Genomic DNA, 20,042 nt, shown 5'->3' with positions numbered 1-20,042 from the left:
GTGCTAGGATTACAGACACAAGCCATTGCACTCAGAACCATGTACCATTCTTAGAACATACGTGGGATCATATATGCATACTGTTTTGTAATTGTTTTTACTTAATTCTGTTTCATAAACAATTTCTCATGTCATCAAATATCCTTCATGACATTTTTCATGCTAAGAGAATACCATAGGAGGTAAAACCATAGACTTTGAGGACAGGTCTAAGCCCAAATTTTGCCTCCAATATCTTAACTATAAGACTTAGCTTATTTTGGCACATATATACCATGGAATACTATGCAGCCATAAAAAAGAATGAGTTCATGTCCTTTGCAGGGCCATGGATGAAGCTGGAAGCCATCGTTCTCTGCAAACTAACACAGGAACAGAAAACCAAACACCGCATGTTCTCACTCACAAGTGGGAGTTGAACAATGAGAATACATGGACGCAGGGAGGGGAACTTCACACACCAGGGCCTGTCAGGAGTTGAAGGGGATGGGGAAGGAGAGCATTAGGACAAATGCCTTATGCAAATGGGGCTTAAAACCTAGATGATGGGTTGATAGGTGCAGCAAACCACCATAGCACATGTATACCTATGTTACAAACCTGCATGTTCTCCACATGTATCCCAGAACTTAAAGTACAATTAAAAAAAAAAAAAGACTTAGCTTCTTTAAGCCCTTTGCTCATTGATAAAATGAGGATAAAAATACCTATTTGAGATGAACTGTCGCTTAAATTAAGTGAAATAACATAATTTATAAAACAATTAACAGTATGGTGATAATGGATGCTTAGTATTTGACAAATTAATAAATAATTGGTAAAAAAAGTTGTTTTGTTTTAATTGGCATTTCTTTGCATTTTTTGCGTATTTGAATTTCTTTTTTTTTTTTTTTTTTGGTGACTTGTCCTATGTCAAATGTTTACATCTTTTCCTGGGGTGATTTTTTCATTGCTTTGAATTCATATATGTATTCATTCATTCAGCAATGATTTACTAAAAGCTACTATGTGCTTATTTTATTATGATATTAAACTTTTGTCTTTTATGTTACAAATGTTCTTCCAAGTTTACTATTTGCCTTTTAATTTTGTTTATGGTAGGTTTTGATGTATAGAAATATTAAATCTTCATGCAACTTATCCTATTTTCTATTTTTTTATAACATGCTCAGAAATTCCTTCTTTGCCCTAAGGGGATTCTTCATTATTTGGAGTGGAAAGAAAATAAAGCCGTCTTAGGCCTGAAATGAAGAAAAACAAAATAATTGGATTGATATAGGACCAGCTTTATAAAAGGTTCATTTTACACTGTAATTCATTGTTTAAGGGCAGGCCTACCATATTCACATTTGTGTTTCCAGCAACTAGAACAGCATATGACATGTAGTAGGGCCTCAATAAATGCCGAATTTGCTCAATTGGAGAAAAAAGAGCAGAGTTGAGAGGAAAGATTTTAATTAGAATAACACTACAGAACGGCAGAGAAAACATCAAGAAAGTTCAAAATCACATTCTAAAGCACTGATGTTCTTCTGTTGTTGAGGGAATTATACCTGCTCTTAAGATTTTTTTCAAGTCCCAAATGTCACTACTACTCTATTTGGCAGCATTTCTCCATGCGTGTTCTGAACTACATTACCCTACAAGATGCTCCAGTAGCAAAGGTGTCCCATAACCAAATAAATGTTGCAACCTCTGCCCACTGCTTTACCCCTTTTCCTCAACTCACCCACAATCAAGAGGCACAATGAACTTTCATATTAACAAATACTGAGGAATTCTGCAGGTACCAGTTTTCACAGAACCTAAGGTCAGAGTTTGTCTGGCATGTCCAGAAAGGTAAGAGGAAACTAGGGGAATGCCAGGACCTAGTAAAAAGCTAAAATCAGTATCCTGAGACTTAGGCAGATACTGAACAAAGCATGCACTTGGGACATAGTAAAAGAACAACGGAGGAGAGACAGACCAGCAGAAGACATTCAAAGATGTTGGCAAGACTTAGGGTATATGGTGGTGTGGGCAAGAAGTAAATGTCAGCATCCTGAAAAATCATGTACCAGACACCAGGAACATAGGCAGAGCCTGAACATGAAACGGAGGGACTTGGCAGCAACATCAATCCCAACCACCAAGATCGGGGCTGGACTATAACCTGTGGGATGCCCATGGATGCTAGTCACTTGCTTCCTAGATAGGCTACTTGTTCAACATTCATCTACTAGAGGTAGGGTCAATGCACTTTGCAGAGAGATTTTTTTTAATGTCCACTATGATAGAAGAAGTTTTACATGAAGACTTGAATTAACTAGCACCATGTTCCTAATTTTTTTCAGTAATGTGTAGCACCCATGTAGATTGATACTCTGGCAAAAGATTCCGTAATCCTACTGTGACTGAGACTGAGTATCAAATGGAAGAAGCCATCAGCGAAGACCTCAATAACAAAGGAAGTTCCCCAGGAAGGGGTTCCCTGTATATTTTGTGTTGAAAGATTCAGCTGAACTGGGCTAGACAATAATACAGTGGTGTCAAAGAGGTAAAGCTAGTCATGAGTGGAATGGAAGCCAGGGAGCTCCTAATGTCTGTAAATAATGCAAGTTTCCAGTAGCAGAGGAGATCTGAGCTGGCAAAACGCATCCCGTCAGATCCCAGGTTAGGTTTGCCACAACCTCACATCAGAAAGAAGCTTTGCTGTTTTTTGTTTGTTTGTTTTTATTCATTAGCTATTAGTTGAACTGTTGAAACAAAATCCAAGTCATCACATCTTCGCAGGTTCTCTATACTGAAAGAAAATAGTTTAGTATCTTTATTGTCTTGGTTTAACATATATTGAAAGCCTCACATTGCACAAAGCTATTCATCAAATGAAGTCACTGACAGGAAGAGCATTGGAAAATTGTGACTTAAAGAGTCTGATGTCAGGCTGAACCACATATCAGCAACAAAGCAAATGGAGGCATATTCTTTAAAATCAATCCTTTATCCAGGTATGTATTATTCTATGACACGTTTGGAGGCCTTAAGTCTGACACAGATTAGCCTAGATAAATTTCTGGGTTATATTCATAATCATTTTTTCAAATATTTTTAACAAGAAGTTATTGTGTTACCAAATATTTATTTTAGCATGAGAAACTGGCAAATGTCCCCCTCCCTCAACCATCTTCATGAGACACAGGGATCCCCAAACATCCTGGAACTCACCTTCTAAAATGACCCTCAGGTAACTGCATCATGTGTAATAAATAACAAGAAAACCTGGACATTGTTTTGTATAGGATCTTGTAATTACTACATTATTGTCTAAATTTTACTATTCTATATATAGCTATCATTACTGGTGGCCCACTCTTGACAGGTATTTTTACAGGTAGTCTTAAAATCTTTACAACAGGCCGGGCGCAGTGACTCATGCCTGTAATCCCAGCATTTTGGGAAGCCGAGGCAGGTGGATCACAAGGTCAGGAGATGGAGACCATCCTGGCTAATACAGTGAAACCCCGTTTCTACTAAAAATACAAAAAAATTAGCCGGGTGTGGTGGCAGGTGCCTGTAGTCCCAGCTACTCGGGAATAAATATCAAGACAAAGATTTTCACTACAAAACATTCCTCTACTGTTTTTCTGCTTTAAAACATCATGTGTATCCTTGGGCCGGGCGTGGTGGCTCATGCCTGTAATCACAGCACTTTGGGAGGCCGAGGCGGGTATATCACCTGAGGTCAGTAGTTCAAGACCAATATGGCAAAACCTCATGTCTACTAACAAAAAAAATAGCCAGGAGTGGTGGTGTGTACCTGTAATCCCAGCTACTTGGGAGGCCGAGGCAGGAGAAACACTTGAACCTGGGAAGTGGAGGTTGCAGTGAGCCGAGATCGCACCACTGCACTCCAGCCTGGGAGACAGACAGAGACTCCATCTCAAAAAAATAAATAAATATAAATAAAAATAAAACAATTAAAACATTTTTAAAAATCATGTGTATCCTCAACAGAGGTATATTTTGGCAGAAATAATTTGAAAATTTAGACATTAAAAGGCAGTTTTCAAGGACCACTCTATAGATTTCCAGTGGTGAAAGAGAAATTCACCGCTTACCGGCCATCTACCTATTTGTGGCAGGAGAGGAGGTAAAGTTTATTTAGGTCCCCAATTCTTCTTCATCCACAATGGGAAGACCAGGCAAGATATGGAATATACATTGTTCCTGATTCTTCTTCCCCTGAAATCAAGATGCTTAAAGCTCAAATGTAAACCCTAAAAGCAATGGAAATCTTAAAAGTGGATACAACTATATCATCATCTGCAAATCATTTCTCTTACTCTCTTAGTAACACAACCTGAGAGATTTAATTTATTTAACAGATATTTACTAAGCACCTACTATGAGCCAAGCACTCTTCTGTGTGTTGGGGATACAACAGTAACGAAACAGATAAAAATTCCCGCTTTCAAGTGGCTTCCATTAACAATAAACAGCAGGCATATACAATACACAAATAAATGAGTAAAATATATAAGTTTGTCACGTGCGAAAAAATAAAAATAAAAACACTACAGCTGGGGGCCAGGTGCAGTGGCTCACACCTGTAATCCCAGCACTTTGGGAGGCCGAAGTGGGCAGATCATTTGAGGCCAGCAGTTCAAGACTAGCCTGGCCAAAATGGCAAAACCCCGTTTCTACTAAAAATACAAAAATTAGTCAGCCATGGTGGTGCGCACCTGTAATCCCAGGTACTCAAAAGGCTGAGACAGGAGAATTGCTTGAATCCGGGAGGTAGAGGCTGCAGTGAGCCAAGATTGCACCACTGCACTCCAGAGTGGGTGACACAGCAAGACAGTATTGAAAAAAAAAAAAAAGTCAAACCCTATAGTACTCCAATATGTAGAAATCAGGGGCATGAGGGAAAAAACACCAACAGAGACCAAGAGGGAGTGGCCAGTAAGGAGGAGGAAAAGCAGGATAATGTGATAGACCAGAGGCCAACTGAATAAAGTACTTCCAGCAGGGGACTAATTATCTCAAATGTTGCCTACTAGTCAAGTAATATGTGATTGGAAATTGGCTACTAGGTTTACCAATGTAGAGGTTATTGGTTCTCTTCATAGGAAATAGAATAGGGCACAAAAACCTAACTGGACTAGGTTCAAGAGAGAATAACAACTACTATGGAGTTAATACAGGCAAATCTCTCCTGGAATTTTGCTATTAAGGGAAGCAGAAAACTGGAGCAGTAACTAGAAAAACTGCAGATAAAGAGAAGCCTGTTTTTAAAGTAGATGAAATAACTTCATGTTTATATGCTGGAAATAATCCAGTAGAGAAGGAGACCCTGGTCATGCTGGAGAGAGGGGAGAGTATGCTGGAGCTGCTCCTGGAGTGGGCCAGAGGGAATGGGATGTGGTGCACAAGTGGAGGGTTAACCTTGGGTAAGAGTACACCGTTAGGCTTCACAGCAGTGAAGACAGGCTATATGGCCACAGGTGAAGCAGAAGTTGTCTTCTAATTTCTTCTACTTTCTAAGTGACGTAAGAACAGGATGCTTGAAAATGACACAAGACAGGGTTGTAGTTATTGGTAATGGTAAAGTCTAGGGCAGCAGCTCTCAGACATTTTGGTCTCAGGACTGCTTTACATTGTTAAAAGTTACTGAGGACTCCCAAAAGTTTTTGGTCATGCCTCTCAATATTTAACCATATTAGAAATTAAAACAGAAAAGTTTAAAATGCAAGAATATACAAGTACAAATTCCTTTAGTGGCCTCTGAAAAACTAGTATGCACTCATAACAGAATAAAAGTCCAAAAAGGCAAATAATGTTTTTATATGATTATGAGAATAGTTTTGGTCTCACAGACCTTCTGAAAGTATTTAGAGACCCCCCCAGAAGCCACTGGGCCACACTTTGAGGACAGCTGGTCTGGGGTGTGTCTACAGAAGTGAGGATCCCAGGTATAGCCAGATATAACAAGTGAATGACAGGACAACATGGAACTGAGAAACCAAGAAATTGGAAGGACAATTCGTATGAATATTGAAATCACCAAGAATGATCTGTCTAAGGGGGAGCTAAGTTTCAGTTACAGCAAGAAGGTGAGGGGGAAGTTAATGGAAGGGGCTGAGGATATAAGGGATTTTGCTGATAACAGACAATGAGTTCTTGATAGTATAGTAGAAGGGGGGATAAGGGATCCAAAAAGGAGCCATACCATGTCTATTCCAGTTACTCTTGCTGTGTAACAAATTATCCCAAAACATAGCTTCAAGAACCATTTCATTTTGCATATAAATTCCATGGTCATGAATTCAGACAGGACACAGTGAACATATCTAGCATCTATTGCATGATGTCTGGAGCCTTAGCTATGAAGACTCAAAGCTTGGGGTGGCTCAAAAACTGGGGCTTAAAATCATCTGAACGCTCATTTAACCACTTGTCTGGTGCCTGGGCTAGGAAAACTGGAAGACCAGGACTGTCAACCAGAGCACCTACACATGTCCTCTCCATGTGAACTGGCTTCCTCACAGCATTGTGGCTTCAGTGTAGTTGAAAGTATCAGAGCCATATGGTAGCTCAGGATTCCAGGAACAAGTATTCCAGCTAGCAAGGGGGAAGCTGCTTTGACTTTTGCATACCAGCCTCAGAAGTCATACAGTGTCACCTCCAGCATTTTCTACCTGTTAATCAGCCACAAGCCTGCCCAGTTCAAATGGAGGAGACATAGACACTCAAGGGGAAAACTCTCCCCCAAAATTTTGAAAGCCATATTTTAAAACCAGCCCATCATCATCTGTTCAAAAGGATCAATTTCTAAACACTGAGAGATGAAATTTATAAGAGCATTACATATGCCACTGAATAATCTTCCTGTTATGGACTGAATGGTTTTTTTGTTTTGTTTTGTTTGTTTGTTTGTTTGTTTGAGATGGAGTCTCACACTGTCACCAAGGCTGGAGTGCAATGGCATGTTCTCGGCTCACTGCAACCTCTGCCTCCCGGGTTCAAGCAATTCTCCTGCCTCAATCTCCCAAGTAGCTGGTATTACAGGTGCCCAACACCACGCCTGGCTAATTTGTTTATGTTTAGTAGAGACAGGGTTTCACCATGTTGGTCAGGCTGGTTTCTTTCGAACTCCTGACCTCAAGTGATATGCCCACCTCAGCCTCCCTAGGTGCTGGAATTACAGGCGTGAGCCACCGTGCCTGGCCGGACTGAATGTTTATGTGGCCCCCAAATTCATACATTGAATCCCTAACCCCCTGTGTGGTTGCGTTTGGAGATTAAAGGTCTCTAAGGAAGTAATGAGGGCTAAATGAAGTCATAAGGGTGTACCCTGATCTGACAGGATTAGTGTCCTTATAAGAAGAGACACCAGAGAGCTTTCACTCCCCTCCCCGCTCTCTCTGCACTACATCTACCAAGAAAAGGCCATGTGAGCACACAGCAAGAAGATAGTCATCTGCAACCCAAAAGTAAAGCCCTCCAGGAAACTGGCACCTTGATAATGAATTTCTACCCACCCAAGAACGTAAAAAAAAATAAACTTCTGTTGTTTAAGCATATAGTGCTTTACTGTGGAAACCTGGGAAGACTAATACACTGCCCTTCCTTCTTTTTCCAGTATGATCATTAGGGTCTGGGAGGGTAGGGGTCTGAGTAAATGCAGTTATTGAGTATAGAGCCAATGCTATTCTCATAATTTTATATTACTGTGAGCAATAACAACAACAACAAAAAAACAGGGCTACCCTTTGGTGGCAGGTATCTTATATGTATATCAGCATTCAGGCTCACTAACAAAGCCAGATGAGGTGCTTTCTCAGCAGATGCAGCACTACAGGTGTCTGATTCTAGCCTGGCAAATTTTCATTCTCATAACTAAAATTATAGGGAGAAAATGTGAAATGGTAACAAAGAAACTAAACTTATATTGCCTTGTTCAAGGTTTTCATTTAATGAAAATGTGCTCTGCACATACTAGAAAATTATACATGTAAAAAGAAACACTTGAATTCATCTGTAAAATGCAATTCTAAATGCCACTTTTTTAAATCAACAATCCTGACACGAAGAGGACAATGTGAAAATCCTTATAACTATCAAAGTTTGATTTCATGAGGATATTAGTATATTCCTCTCAGTGGTTTACAATGGAATTTGTGAGTATCAGTAATAGTAGATATAAATATCAGACATCAGAAGATATGACGGAAGGAAACCATTCACAGATTATATACGAGAATAAACAAATAAATACCTATCACATTACTATGTTATTCTCTACTGTTTTATCATCATTGCTTTTTTAATGTACCAATAGGTGAAAATTACATTCAGTACCTTTCTCAAATGATGAACTGTGCCTTAAAAAGACATAAATCCTAGTAATTTGTGATGTCAAATTGTGTATCAGATTTTCAATTGTCTATATTCAGACAATAAATGAAAGTGAAAAAGAAACACTTCAACAGTAAAAGGAAAAGACTTATTAATTCTAACATAAATTCACACAAGAAGTCTTGAGTATATGTAGTGATCTATTCTAAACATCTTTATTCAAAATACAAAGTACACCTTAACAACACATCAACACCTAACAGTAAATTCACACTGCAATTACACTACTGACTATGAGAAGAAATATGTCGGTTCTTGTGTTCATACGTTTGCCGATAAAATACAAAGGGCAGATTTCTAGTAAAACTATTAAGTGAGAAAAGTTTATGTGCAAGGAAGACTAGTAGAAGGTGCTGTTCAAAACTACTTGTCAGCCTCGAGCGATGTCATCTCTAAGCTGTTTAACCATTTCTATTTCTTTCTTTGCTGATGTTCAAAACATAAGAAGAGTCCACCTGGCAAAGGAATAGGATTCTTGTTTTCCCCTTTATCATACAGTCACCCTCCTTATCCCTGCCCTTTACAGTTTTAAGTTTTCAAGAAACTTAAACCACTTCAGATAGGGAACAGCAAAGAAAGAGAAAAAAGGAAAGGAGGAGCAAAAAATCAGATGTAAGTGTCTGATACTCTTCAAGGATTCAAAACTCCTTGACGAGTACAAAAGGAAAGAAGAACTAACATCTGTGTATCTTTGAGGGATTTAGAGAACATTGTGGCCAATGACCCTTATCACCTAGCATGAAGGCCCCCTATGTGGCACATGCCACATTCAACATGGCATTGGACCATAGAGTGGTAATATCTGCAGAAGGTGACTAAGACAGGTGGAACTGAGCACACCTCCCAAGATCCCACAAACTCCATCATGATTCAGAGAAAACAGTTAAGCACTCTCTGGCTGCCAGGAGAGATACAGAAATGCTGATAGGACAAGTACCTAGAAAAGGCCTCGGTAGAAGGTCACAAACCAAAAGGATCTCACAACTAGACACAATGGTGAGGTCCAGGAAGTCCAAATGAGCTGCCAAGATGACATTCAAAGATCAAATAGGAACAGTCTCATTTCAGTGGATACCAGGGCACAACGCCCAGCCACCAAATGTGCCAAGTCCAGAGCAGTAGACACAGTGAGGGTCACACAATGAATGAAATGCCCTTCACCCAGGGCAATAAGAATACTAACCTTTCCCCTTTGCTCAAATGTCATCTTGGGAACAAAGGAAGGGAAAACCCTTGAGAAATTAGAGAACCCAAAATGATTTTTTAAACTAGAGACTAACGTGTTCTTAATTGACAAGATCTAATTTTTTCCTTTTCAGTGGGAATGGAAACTTGAAGGCAAGGTAAAAGCAGTTATGGGAAACAAATTATGTTTCATTTGTATATCTTAAAAGTAGTGTGTAAATTTGTAGGCACACATACACACACGCCCATCCTTCTGAACCATTATCTCCAACCCCAGCTATATAAGTATACTCTAAACCAGTACTATTCAAAATGTGCTCTATGGACCATGCCAGTCAAGAAACTGTTTATTACCTGCCCAAGGTTACATAAGTACTGAAAATGAGGGTGGGTGTTTAGAAATACTATAGCAATTTCACATTGCCACATCCAAGTCTGTGACTAGCGAGTTTATCTCATTGAAGAGGACAAGAACAGATGCAGTCAAACTTAGGTAGTGAGTTTCACCCAGAGCATGGTGCTATGGAACCCCATATCTGCCTGTGACAGGAAAAAAACAGCCCTTCATTACAAAGAGTGTAAGAAGAACAAATGTAGATCTGCATGTAACCTAATACTGCCACCACTTTCAGTGCTAATACTGGGTTTTGTATTTAAGATCAAGATGGTTTATAATAGACCAATGAGAATAGAGGACTTCCCATGTAAATGATGTGTTCATGCCTAGGAAAGACAAAGTGATATCAGACTGTCAAACCAAGATTCCCTAAGAATTTGACTAGAAAAAAGTGGTGTTATTACTTTCCACAACAGCAAGTACCATATTCACACTGCAAGAGGGAATTTAGTTTCAGGCAAATAATATCAAGTCATATGAAATCAATGTTGTTAATTTGCATATAACTGATTTTGGGGGTAGTTTTGTTTTTCTTTTGTAAAATCTGTTTTGGCTTTGTGGTTGTACGAGAGCTATAAGCATCAGCAGTTTACATGTAGTTATATGTTAGTACATATTTAAGTAGTATAATAAAAACAAATGATGTTGGCTGGGTGTGGTGGCTCGCATCTGTAATCCCAGCACTTTGGGAAGCCAAGGCAAGCAGATCACCTGAGGTCAGGAGTTCGAGACCAGCCTGGACAACATGGTGAAACCCCATCTGTATTAAAAATACAAAAAAATTAGTCAGGTGTGGTGGTGCACACCTGTAATCCCAGCTACTCAGGAGGCTGAGGCAGGAGAACTTCTTGAACCCAGGAGGTGGAGGTTGCAGTGAGCCAGGAACCGCACCATTGCACTCCAGCCTGGGCAACAAGAACGAAACTCTGTCTCAAAAAAAAAAAAATATGTTGGCAGTGGAGAGCTGCAAGAATTTTTTCTCCCTTCAAAAGGTTCCAAACATCATTTTAATTGAGAATAATGATCTTTTGGATATTGGGTTGTCAGAAGCCTGGACTGAAAGAAGCAGATAAGTAACACCAGGGAGTGGCAGAGACCACTCAGTATTTGAGCTGGACTTTTCCAACTGCAGCCAGAAATGAGGCTGCCTTGGATAACTGCAACATTGTATGCATTGTAACTTTGTTGCATTACTTGAGTTATTTTGTTACAAATGGGAGTCCAAAGGGGAACCTCATGTTTGAACTTCATTTTGGAAGACTACGAATTTCAATCCGTTTATGAAACACAAGTTATCCAAATAATGCCTCCATCCAGAGATGGCCTGCTAATAGGCAAATGTACCTGAAGACCCTCTGTCTTTCACCAACTTCTGGCCTTTGTGATATAGTAACGTTACATTAATAGCTTTTACCTCTAAGTATAATCCCCAAAGGTCAGTATGCCAAGAAGCATCCTTACTTTACAGATGAGAAAGCCACAGTCAAGATGGTCGGTCTATACCTAGGCCAAATAGCCAGGGAAAATGGCTAAGAGACAGAGGACTTAAACTCTGGCTTTCTGATTTTGAGTATAGTACAAGAAGTATATTAAAACTTTATTCACAGAGTACTTAGTTGTTTTCAGAAAATAATAAACTTAAAACCCTACCCAGTTGCATTACCAGGGAAGATAAATCTAAAAAATAAATACAGTACAACCGTTCCCTCTCTTTCAGCTTAAAAACTCATGTAAAATTCTAAATTAGTTTTAGGAGATAAATGTACAGAATAATTATTTTTCCTTTAAGAGTAGGTAATATAAATTGTATATAAATAAAAGAAGAAAGCTATTGTACAATAAGCTATCATCATGGCACAGTCTGGTAGTCCATCACTTTAGTGGTTCCTTATTTTTATATTATTCTACCACATTATGTTTACTTTTTCCCCTACATTGACCGGGGGAGTGAAGCAATAAAAAAGGCAATATGTGATAGAAAAAACACCAGGCTCTGTATCAAGATACTGGGTCTCAAGACACAATTCTGATTCTAATCAGTACTTGAACCAGAGATCTACACTCTTCATGTTTCCGACATTTACCTGGTCACCAAGTCCATCTCCTGAGTAGCTGCATGGCCTGAAACAGAGCAGTAGCCTCCCACCTGCTTCACTCCCTTCCAAGTCCTTCCCTTTTCAAATGTTTCCTCCGTGCTGCCAAGATGAGCTTTCTAAGACAAAAATCTGATCCTGACACTCCTCTGTTGGAAGCCTATCAATTCTTTATTGCCTGCCAGATACAATCAAACTCTTTAACCTGGCATACGAAGCCCTTTCCAATCTGGCCCTTTCTAGTCTAATGCTCCCATCCAGCTCCATTCCTCATCCCATGGGGGAAATGAATACTTATATTCTATGCTCATAAGTGTGTTCATACTCTACACTCCATCCCCTTTAAGAAACCAGTCATGGTTCCCAGAATGTCTCATTTCACAATGCTTTGGAACATACCATGCTCCTTGCCTGAAATTCCTTTCCTTCTATCCCCTCCCAACTCTCTAATCTCCTCCCCTTCCTTCAAGTCTTTTAACACTTCCTCTATGCCACCTCCTCTGACAGCTGTCTTCAGAAACTTCTTTCTTCCCACCCACCCCCAGCACAATCAACCCCTCTTCTCTGCTCCCTCCGCATTAATCTGTACAAGAGTAGAGAAGCTGTCCTGGAGTTATCTGTCATAGCCCATGACTCTACAACTATACTTAGTAATCTCCTTTAAAATGGAAACCATTATTTTCTCATCCCATCATGGCACTTTGGCAGTTGGTACTCAATAAACATTTGCTAAATGTATGAAATGTGGTCTTGGGCACATTTCTCTCTCTACACTAGATTCTTTGTTTTCATGAGAGCTGGGCTAGAATACATCAAAGACCTTGGCTGCATCAAGTTCTATGTTTCAGTGTAGTTTTTCACAAAACATTAGACTTTTAAAAAATGTTTTATGAGGTTTTTAAAGAATAAAAATTATTGATTGATTGTTTCATCATCAGGATATCCTAAGGTGTTAACAGACCTATATAAACATACCATTAAAATGGTAGTTGCCATTACTGAACTCCAAACCATCTGCAAGGTACTATCATACATTCCTCCATATTTGTTAATTTCATTTAATCCTCACATGACATAGATATTTCTTGTCCTCATCTTAAAGTAGAGAAAACAAGGGCTTTAAAAAGTTAAAAAGCCCCTAGAGTTAGTAAGTGCTGGAGTGAATTTAAACCCAATGCCATCTGGACCTCAAATATCTCCTCATCAACTACTGTGCTGGCACTTAAGGAATCTATCTAGTACACAGACCATATCTTCTTTATATTGTATTCATCACCTCACTTGGTGCTTAAAGTTTAGTCGCTGTTGAAATGAAAAGTGGTAAGAAATTAAATCAGGTGCTTTTAATATGCAGATACACTTGAAGAACACTAATTTTCCCATAAAGCTGATAGCACCCTTTGGCCACTGACATACCTAAATGAGTAGGCTTCTTGAATAAGAAAATTTGAATAAGTAGATTTTTTATATTTATATTTAAGAATCTTTTCAATTTCAGAAGAAATGAACTTTAATAAAAGATAAAACAAGAGATTCAAACCCAGCATTTGGCTTTGCATTTGAATTGTTCTGTTAGACATGTTACTTTGTATTACTATCATTCTTGTATTTTGTATTACTAACTACTATTATAATTTAATTGAAAATAAATGAATCAAATCCTAAATGCCTTTAATAGTTTGCCATCTGCAGCATTTAATATAACAGTTTTAAAACCCATAAGATTCAATTCTCAAATTCTTTTACTAATATCAGTTGAAATTTCTTTTTCTTCATGAACGAAACCAATCAGGTTGCTGCAGAAGAAAGTATTAACTGAAGCCTCTTTGACCACTGGGCTGTCTGTTAGGTAGCCAGAGTTCAGATTTTGGCTTTAATTAAATAAAATGTTGGCAAAGGACAAATACACAATGGCTATTAACAATACAATCATTTCCCAGTTTTTCACAGTAAGGAAGAACATTCAATTCTTGTTAATGCTTGCCTTCATGGCAAATACGCTTTGAAAAAAAAGGAAAAATATGCAATAATGGCAAGTCTTTGGTGGAAAAACTCATTCACTTAAATGAGTTACTTAAAATGTAGTCAAATAATTCAACTTAAAAATATGTTGAGGTTCCCATCCTTATTGTTAGAGTTAATTAACACATCTACCTTGCAAAAGCCTTGTCAAAAGTCCAAAATATACTGTAGAAGTGTTTTCCCAGTATACATAACTAAGAAAACTCCCTAATGAATTCCTAATGAAATATTTGATGGCAGTTTATTAGAATTTTGTCCGAAAGGGAAAGATGTTACAATGTTAATAAAATTCTACAAACTTCACCTCAGGAAGTGTAACTTGACTTCTTTTTAAATATCTCTTTAGAAATAAATGCCCTAAGTCTTGGCTTTATAAGTTCTGGCAAATTCATTAGCTCTCTGAACCTCAGTTTCCCCATCTGACAGGGTGACGAATAACACTTACCTTACAGGCATGTTATAAGACTGTACCAAATAATGCACGGGAAACATCTAACACGGTGCCTGAAACAAAGCAGGCCCTATATTTCTTTGCTTTCTTCTCTTTTCCCTACTTTGTTCCTTGGGAAAAAGTCAAATTCCAAGTTGGACTTTTTGTTAAGGAGGTTGTGGGTGGGGTCACCAGATCTCCTCGATATGGGTGATTTGGGAAATGAAACAGGCCAAGTTTGTAGTAAAGGTCTACTCCTTAAGCTCCCTGTGCTTTCTCATAGATTTTTTTTATTATTATTATACTTTAAGTTTTAGGGTACATGTGCACAATGTGCAGGTTAGTTACATATGTATACATGTGACATGCTGGTGCGCTGCACCCACTAACTCGTCATCTAGCATTAGGTATATCTCCCAATGCTGTCCCTCCCCTCTCCCCCCACCCCACAACAGTCCCCAGAGTGTGATGTTCCCCTTCCTGTGTCCATGTGTTCTCATTGTTCAATTCCCACCTATGAGTGAGAATATGCGGTGTTTGGTTTTTTGTTCTTGCGATAGTTTACTGAGAATGATGATTTCCAATTTCATCCATGTCCCTACAAAGGACATGAACTCATCATTTTTTATGGCTGCATAGTATTCTCATAGATATTTTATAAAAGCTCTTTATTTATATCTAAAGGGGTCCAAATATCCACAAAAAATAAAATTCAAAAAAAACTAGCCAGCCACGGTGGTACATGCCTGTAGTACCAGCTACTCAGGAGGCTGAGGCAGAAGGATCTCTTGAGCCCAGGAGGTAGAGGCTACGGTGTGCAGTGATTGCACCACTGCACTCCAGCCTGGGTGACAAAGTGAGACCCTGTCAAGAAATAATAATTGCTAAAACAGAAATCTAAAGAGAAGTTCTCAGTTTCATTTGTAGACCTCCAAAACTTGTAAGAAGAACAAAAAGGCAAGGGGGTGAAGTGCTATAAAAAATGCATGTGTTTTCCCCTGGTGAATGTATATGCTAATGTGAAATGCACTTAACACACCTATATAATTAGATTATATATATTTGTTAAATCTAAATATAAAAGCAAAGGAAATGAGAAAATGCAAATTAATATTTTTCTCTTTTCCTCAATAATAAAAATGCCAAAAAGTATGTTTGCAGAAACAGATAATCTTTCCAAGCATTATGGTTGATTTTCTATCCTAACTACACATTATTAAACACAATAAACATTTACTAATCAAAGGCACACAAGTAAGAAGGTATGGTACCGGCAAAAGAAAAGCATCATTAATTACAGAAGCATCTATCTCTTTATACTAAGAATTTTATCAACAACTATTTTCTTATTACACATGATCAGCTAATAAGCAGATGTAAAACAATGAATACATTACTTAATTTAATTTGATTGGAAGAGATATCAAACAGGACAGTTTTCAGAAACATTTCTCTTCTCCTAAAACATTTACCCCAAAGTGTATTAAGTGGCTTCTAAATGGATTGGGTTTAGCAGATCAGGCAGAAAGTCAGGGGTAGTGGGTAGGATGGAGAAATGTGTTCTGAATTTTAATAGTATGTTAGCGTACATGGGTGAGTCTTAACATGTCATTTTGGAAGTGACTGCATTTACTGCAACAACCCATATGTTACAGTTTCTCTGCTCAGCATTGCATGCCATAGCAATAGCTTCATCTTGACACAGGCCTTCGAGATGAACCCAAGTAATGAATGGTGTGTAGATACGACATGAAATTACATAGAACAACCAAGCCTCTTTTTGTATGCGGCAATAACACAAAAGCATGTTCCCTCAATCTTTGAATTGAGATTGGCATGTTTTTCTTCTTTTTTAGGAATAAGGCTAAGATACATACTCCTTCAAATATGCGGTCCTCAAAGAAGCTAGCATCTTGTATTAATTTGCGTTACATCTCAAGAAGAGATTTTACTAAATAAAATCTACATGAAAAAAATGTTATGCTAGAGTAATCTCCATAATGGGTTTTAGAGTGTTTACATGTAGATTGGGGTTGTGGGGAATGTGGAAAGCGCAGTGGTTTAGATGAGCACAACCAACCTTAGAATTTAATAGTAAGATATTCGAAATTGACCTTTTGGTTAATGTTAATCCAAGACAAAATTTAAAATGTATTTGTTCCATGTTCATTATTTTCCTGACCAACCTGACAGTTTAATCTTTTTGTTTATATTTAAAAGAATCCAATTCAACGTTATTTGAATCACTTAGAATTTCAAGGGTCAAGGGAAACGCTTAACACAATTTGACCTGAAATACAAATAGAAAACATCTCTCATCTCTTTACACTGAAATTCATCCAAAAGGATAAGCCAAGCTCAAGCAATGTCCTCTGATATATGCATTAAAAGTCACATAGGCAGCTCAGTTTAAATATATATTATATATATATATATACACACACACAAATTGAAACACAAACACCAGTCAGACAGGAAATTGTGAAAGAAACAAAACCATATATTTGTCCATTCCAAAAGAAACAGGACTTCAAAAAGAAATGCTACAACCAAACAAAAATATATACTAATTATTTAGAAAAGCATCTCTTAATTAAAGTGAGAAAGAAGAAACCTTTAAAGTGAAAAAAGGCAAAAAGTAACAAACATTTTTTGTTTTCTCCTATTGGGGGAGATAAGGCAGAACACTCAATTTCTTACTCAGATTTTTATGCTTTGGAGGAATTTCAGTCTTATCTCCACCAAGCAGATTAGACGATCATCTTTCAATGTTACCATATATTTCCAAAAGACATACAAGTACATTTCGCGACAATCCAAAAATCTACCCACTTCAGCATTCTGATGAAACTTGTTGGAAGCATGGTGATTTTTTTTTAAGCAAACTGATACATTTAATGCCAAGTACATTGTGACATTTAGTTGATAGGACAGTCACTCCATGCTTGACAGAATGCTTTCATGTAGTGCTTTTACCTGGTTATAAATTATTGGTACTGCTATTTGCAACTTTAAAGATATGATTTACTAAAGGGAGATGCAGAAGCATTCCTAAAGCAGGGGTGCCTTTTGAATGGGCAGACGTAAGGTCACCTGCCAGAAAGTGTGCTGGAAAATGAATGCACATATCTAATAAGGAAGTGCTTAAAAAGGGATGAATTCCCTGAGTCATTAAACAGGATACAAACCAAAGACAGGCTGTGCCACCTAGAGAAAAACTGGAAATTGTACATTGGTTCTTCAGCAGTAAGTGTTATTCAAAAGCTTGAAACTTTTAACATGCCCAATAACCAAGCCACCGTCCATACCAGCTCACCAAACTGCTGCATTAAGCCCCCTTGACAACACTGCCTTCTCCACACACCAGACTGGCCGGCCTCCTCCGGCTTTCCTCGCCCACCTACCCACGCTGCGCCGCTTAACCTCAGCACCGGCTGTTTCCCACAGCCCATGAAGCCCCTGCATCCTGAAACCTATCCAGTTCTAAAGCACCTTCCTCGAAGACAGGACAGGACAGGATAGAAGAAGCAAAGGGATAAACCCTGGTGGACCTTGCCAGCCAGCGTTCCTCTGGATGCTAGCAGAGCCACCGTGCACACCCCTGTAGCCCCATGGGGCCTGTATAGGAAATTCTGGTGCACTCAGAACATCATATCCAGGTTACCAAGCTGAACTCCCTGGCCAACCTCTGCACCATCCAAACACCATGAAATGACCTCAACAGAACTAAGCCTTGAAGGTGCAAAAGGCCTTCAACTTTCCTCTCCGCAAGTTACTTAAAAGCAAAGTGTCCAGCACACTTGTCAAGCTGAAGCACAAAAGGTCTGCAAGGCACCAGGCAGAGAGCCGCCTTTTGCAAAGAAAATAGACAGTAATTAAGAAAAGCCCGCAGTCCTGCGGTATTAAACTGACAGCGGGGACTGCGCTGGGGCATAACTCATCTCCAAGCAGTCACTCCCAGCCCCAGACCCTGATCGAGGGGACAATCTTTCCCCTCCTCTCCCCCTCTAGAGACCTGCGGCAGCGCCCCCTTGCCTCCCCTACGCTCTTCCTTCTCCTCCTCCTTCTTTATGAATCTCCAGCAACTTTGGGTTGGCAATGCCGTCGCAGCCCAGCCAGAGGCGGGGACAACGCGAGGGTGGCCGCGGGAGGTGGAGGAAAGTTTGAAAAGTCACTTAAAGCACTGCAGGAACCCCCCTCCATGCCCACCATCACCCCCCAGCACCCACCCCACAGACGGCCGCTCGGAGCTCCACGTGCGAGCGGGCCCTGCAGAAGCTGGAGTTTCCCTACATCCTCGCCAGAAAAATCTTTCCCCAAGCGAAAAGTTCCCTGCTGCAGCACCACCCCTCTCCCCCTGCCCCCTCATCCCGCCCCCCCCCCCCCGCAAAAATGAATCAGAGTTCGCAAGACGCCACCTGGATTCGCCCGCGGGCCCTGAGGGCGCGGCGCCCCTCCCCCGTCGGCGGGTGGACGGGTCGGGAGGGAGCCGGGGAGAGGGAGGCACCGGGCGGCCCCGGCCCGGACCCCTGCCCTCCCTCCCCGGCCCCGCCGCCTGGCTCACCTCTCTCCTGCTCCTCTGCCTGCAAGCAGATGGGGATATTCTTCTTCCAGCCGGGCATGGTGTCGCTCCCTGCGCTCGCTGTCGGGCTCGCTCTTTCTCGCTGGCTCTCTTTCTCCGGGGCTCTCCGCGCCTCCTCGCTCGTCCTCTAGGGCAGCCGCGCCGGGGCTGTTCAGCGGGGCTGGGGCGCCGAGGCGTCTCCCGGGCACATTGAGGCGGCGCCGCGCGCTCCGCGCTCCCCTCAAACTCGCCGGCGGCTCCGGGCGGCGGCGGCGGCGGCGGCCGGGCCGGGCCGGGCCGGGCGCCGCCGGGCAAGGCTGGGGGCTGCAGCGGCGGCTGCCGCGGTGTGGCCGGGAGGCCGGGCCGGGCCGGGGGCGGGGAGCTGGTGCAGGCCGAGAGCGGGGGGCTGCGGAGCCCCCGGGAGTGGGCGCCGGCGAGAGGAGTGGGCTGGCGCCGCCGCCTCTTTCCCCTCCTCCTGCTCCTTCTTCCTCTTCCTTGTCTCTCCGCCGCCAGCAGGTGGGACTCGGAGCCGCCGCCGCACAAAGCTCTGCCGGCGGCAGGACTGAGGCTGCGGGCTCCCCGGGCGCCTCTCGGCGGAGCCTCCCCCGAGACGCGCGCGAGGCTGAGCGGGCACGGAGGGGGCGCGCGCGCTCACACCCTCCGCGCCCCGGGCGGCCTGCGAGGCGCGCCCGGCCTGCCAGGTACCGAGCCTGGCACCGAGCCGCTGGTGCGGAGCCCACGCCCCTCCACCGCGGCCGCCACTCCCTCTCCGCCTCCCTCCCCGAGCCCAAACTGGCGGCTCCTCCGGCTTAGGCGACGACCTCGGTGGAGTAAGGGGCAGTGTCCTTCCCTCTAGTCCCTCCTCCGCGCCGCTCTCCCTACGCCCTGGCTGTCGCCCCCTCCCCCAAGTTGAGACTTGCAGCTACGGATTTGCTAACTTCGCCCTCAACTGAGGGA

The 20,042-nt window shown here is 41.2% G+C and overlaps 1 protein-coding gene across 4 annotated transcripts in view; it reads right to left on the bottom strand.

Moving 5' to 3' along the window:
- GRIP1 (glutamate receptor interacting protein 1) overlaps positions 1–19,379 on the bottom strand; it is a 726,419-nt gene extending 707,040 nt beyond the window's left edge. For 2 of the 4 annotated variants that reach the window (XM_057299399.2, XM_057299402.2), the window contains exon 1: positions 19,089–19,379. In XM_057299399.2, the coding sequence (XP_057155382.1) occupies positions 19,089–19,146 (58 nt within the window). In that variant the 5' untranslated portion in view covers positions 19,147–19,379. The remainder of the gene's footprint in view (positions 1–19,088) is intronic. The other 2 variants (XM_034935486.3, XM_034935490.3) reach the window with 1 other exon arrangement.
- Between the last annotated feature and the right edge of the window lie 663 nt (positions 19,380–20,042).

Source organism: Pan paniscus, chromosome 10, assembly GCF_029289425.2.
Source record: "Pan paniscus chromosome 10, NHGRI_mPanPan1-v2.0_pri, whole genome shotgun sequence".
Taxonomy (NCBI): domain Eukaryota; kingdom Metazoa; phylum Chordata; class Mammalia; order Primates; family Hominidae; genus Pan; species Pan paniscus.
The sequence above is the reverse complement of the archived record's forward strand: the minus strand, read 5'-3'. Positions and strand labels throughout refer to the sequence as shown.